General features: G+C 36.1%; 1 protein-coding gene across 1 annotated transcript; it reads left to right on the forward strand.

Annotated features, from left to right (window-relative positions):
• Positions 1-225: 225 nt before the first annotated feature.
• Positions 226-1,192, forward strand: LOC125197992 (acetylajmalan esterase-like). The gene is given in 4 exon segments (XM_048096465.1): positions 226-511; positions 555-767; positions 877-1,025; positions 1,181-1,192. Coding segments are annotated over 4 exon segments (660 nt in total).
• The last annotated feature ends 713 nt before the right edge of the window (positions 1,193-1,905 follow it).

A 1,905-nucleotide genomic window follows, 5' to 3' on the forward strand; every position in this document is an offset into this window, starting at 1 on the left:
AAAAAAATACTAATATACACTATTATCTTCAGCATAAATTAATACAATATATCATTTAAAAAAGATAACTATATCAATTGCTAATCCTTTCAAACTTAGAATTCGATATTCCTCTTATATATATTGGTGTTTGTCTTTTTCTTGTGATAATTCGGAATTCAATAAGCCTCTTATATACATTGGTGTTTGCCTTTTTCTTGTGATATCCACTTTAGGTTTTTGTCGATGGCGTTTAAATCTATATTTAGTGTTTTGGTTATTTTTGGTTTGGTTTTATGCGTTGGCGCTATTCCAGACGTTTTGAGGTATTGCAATTTTAATGAGATTTACCAACTTGGTGATTCAATTAGCGATACTGGAAATCTTATTAGAGAGTATCCTGTTGGGGTCTCCACGAACTTCACAAGGCTGCCGTACGGCCAAACGTTCTTTGAGGAAGCCACAGGGCGGCTTTCTAATGATCGACTATATTGGTAAGATCAATACTAAATTGTTTTTGTTAATTATTATAGTTGCTTTTAATATAATTATGATTGTTAATATATGATGAACAGCCATGTCTGCTGGCCTTCCTTTGCTTCCACCTTACAAAAATATGGGGACTGGTTTTGGGAACGGAGTAAACTTTGCCGTGGCTGGTTCCACCGCGTTACCGTCTGAGACGTTGGCTGCTCTTAACATAACAAATCCGGTGACGAATAGTTCACTTAGCGTCCAGTTGGATTGGATGGAGTCCTACTTCAATTCCATATGTGTTGATAAGAGAGGTAAACCATATATATGTATATACCCTTTGTTTTAGTACTTATATACTCTATATATATGTTGTAGAATACGTATATAATTGGTTTGGTTTGGTTTGGTGAGTATATATAGATTGTTGGAAGAAACTCCAAAGGGCACTGTTCATGGTGGGAGAAACCGGTGGGAACGATTACAATTACGCCATCTTTCAAGGAAAACAAATAAAGGAATTGAAAAGCATGGTTCCTCAAGTGGTTGAAGCCGTGATTAATGGAACTAAGGTGAGTTGACATATTGCTTTGCATCAATTAGAGAAACTTGTCATTTTTCAAAAATATCAAATTAAATTATCAATTTTCTACCTTTTACAATTCCTGATTAATATTTCGTATCTAAAATTTTGCATTCTTCTACATTATAATGGTAAATTTGCTAGATGATTCAGTGAAGACATAATGTTGGAAACAGAGAGTAGAGTAAAGCAAGAAGAAGGAAATAAACGTAGCCTTTGTGTATTAGAAGAATGACTCAAAAGACTTATTTATTCCATTGAAATGAGGTGCTATTTATAGGCACTCTACACAATAAAAATGCAACTGCTAAACTGAATATAGCTAAGAAATAGGACCACTACGAAAACAGAAAATAGCTAAACATTAGGAATTTTGAAAACTAACAAAGACTAAGTCTAGATAAGTCTTGAGCTGTGAATTAATGAGTCAACGATCTTCATTCAACACTCCCCCTTGATTCATAATTGCACACTCCGAGCATATTTCTGAACTTGATGTGCTTCTCCGAAGACAACGACTTGGTGAAAATATCAGCCAAGTTCTCAAGGCTGCTGCAAAACTTCAAAGAGATGACCCCTTCATTAATCAAATCTCTTATGAAGTGAAACTTAATATCGATGTGCTTCGTTCTCCCGTGCATAACTGGATTCTTTGCAATCGCAACAGCTGATTGATTATCACAGAAAATTCCAGTAGCCTCCTTCTGCTCCTGCTCGAAATCAGCCAATAACCTTCTCAACCACACTCCTTGACAAGCTGAAGAAGTAGCAGCCACATACTCTGCTTCTGCAGTCGAAAGCGCTGTTACTCCTTGCTTCTTCGAACTCCATGTCACAGCTCCAGACCCAAGATTGAACACGAAGCCTGA

This window comes from Salvia hispanica, unplaced genomic scaffold (genome assembly GCF_023119035.1).
Source record: "Salvia hispanica cultivar TCC Black 2014 unplaced genomic scaffold, UniMelb_Shisp_WGS_1.0 HiC_scaffold_1149, whole genome shotgun sequence".
NCBI classification, from domain to species: Eukaryota; Viridiplantae; Streptophyta; class Magnoliopsida; order Lamiales; family Lamiaceae; genus Salvia; species Salvia hispanica.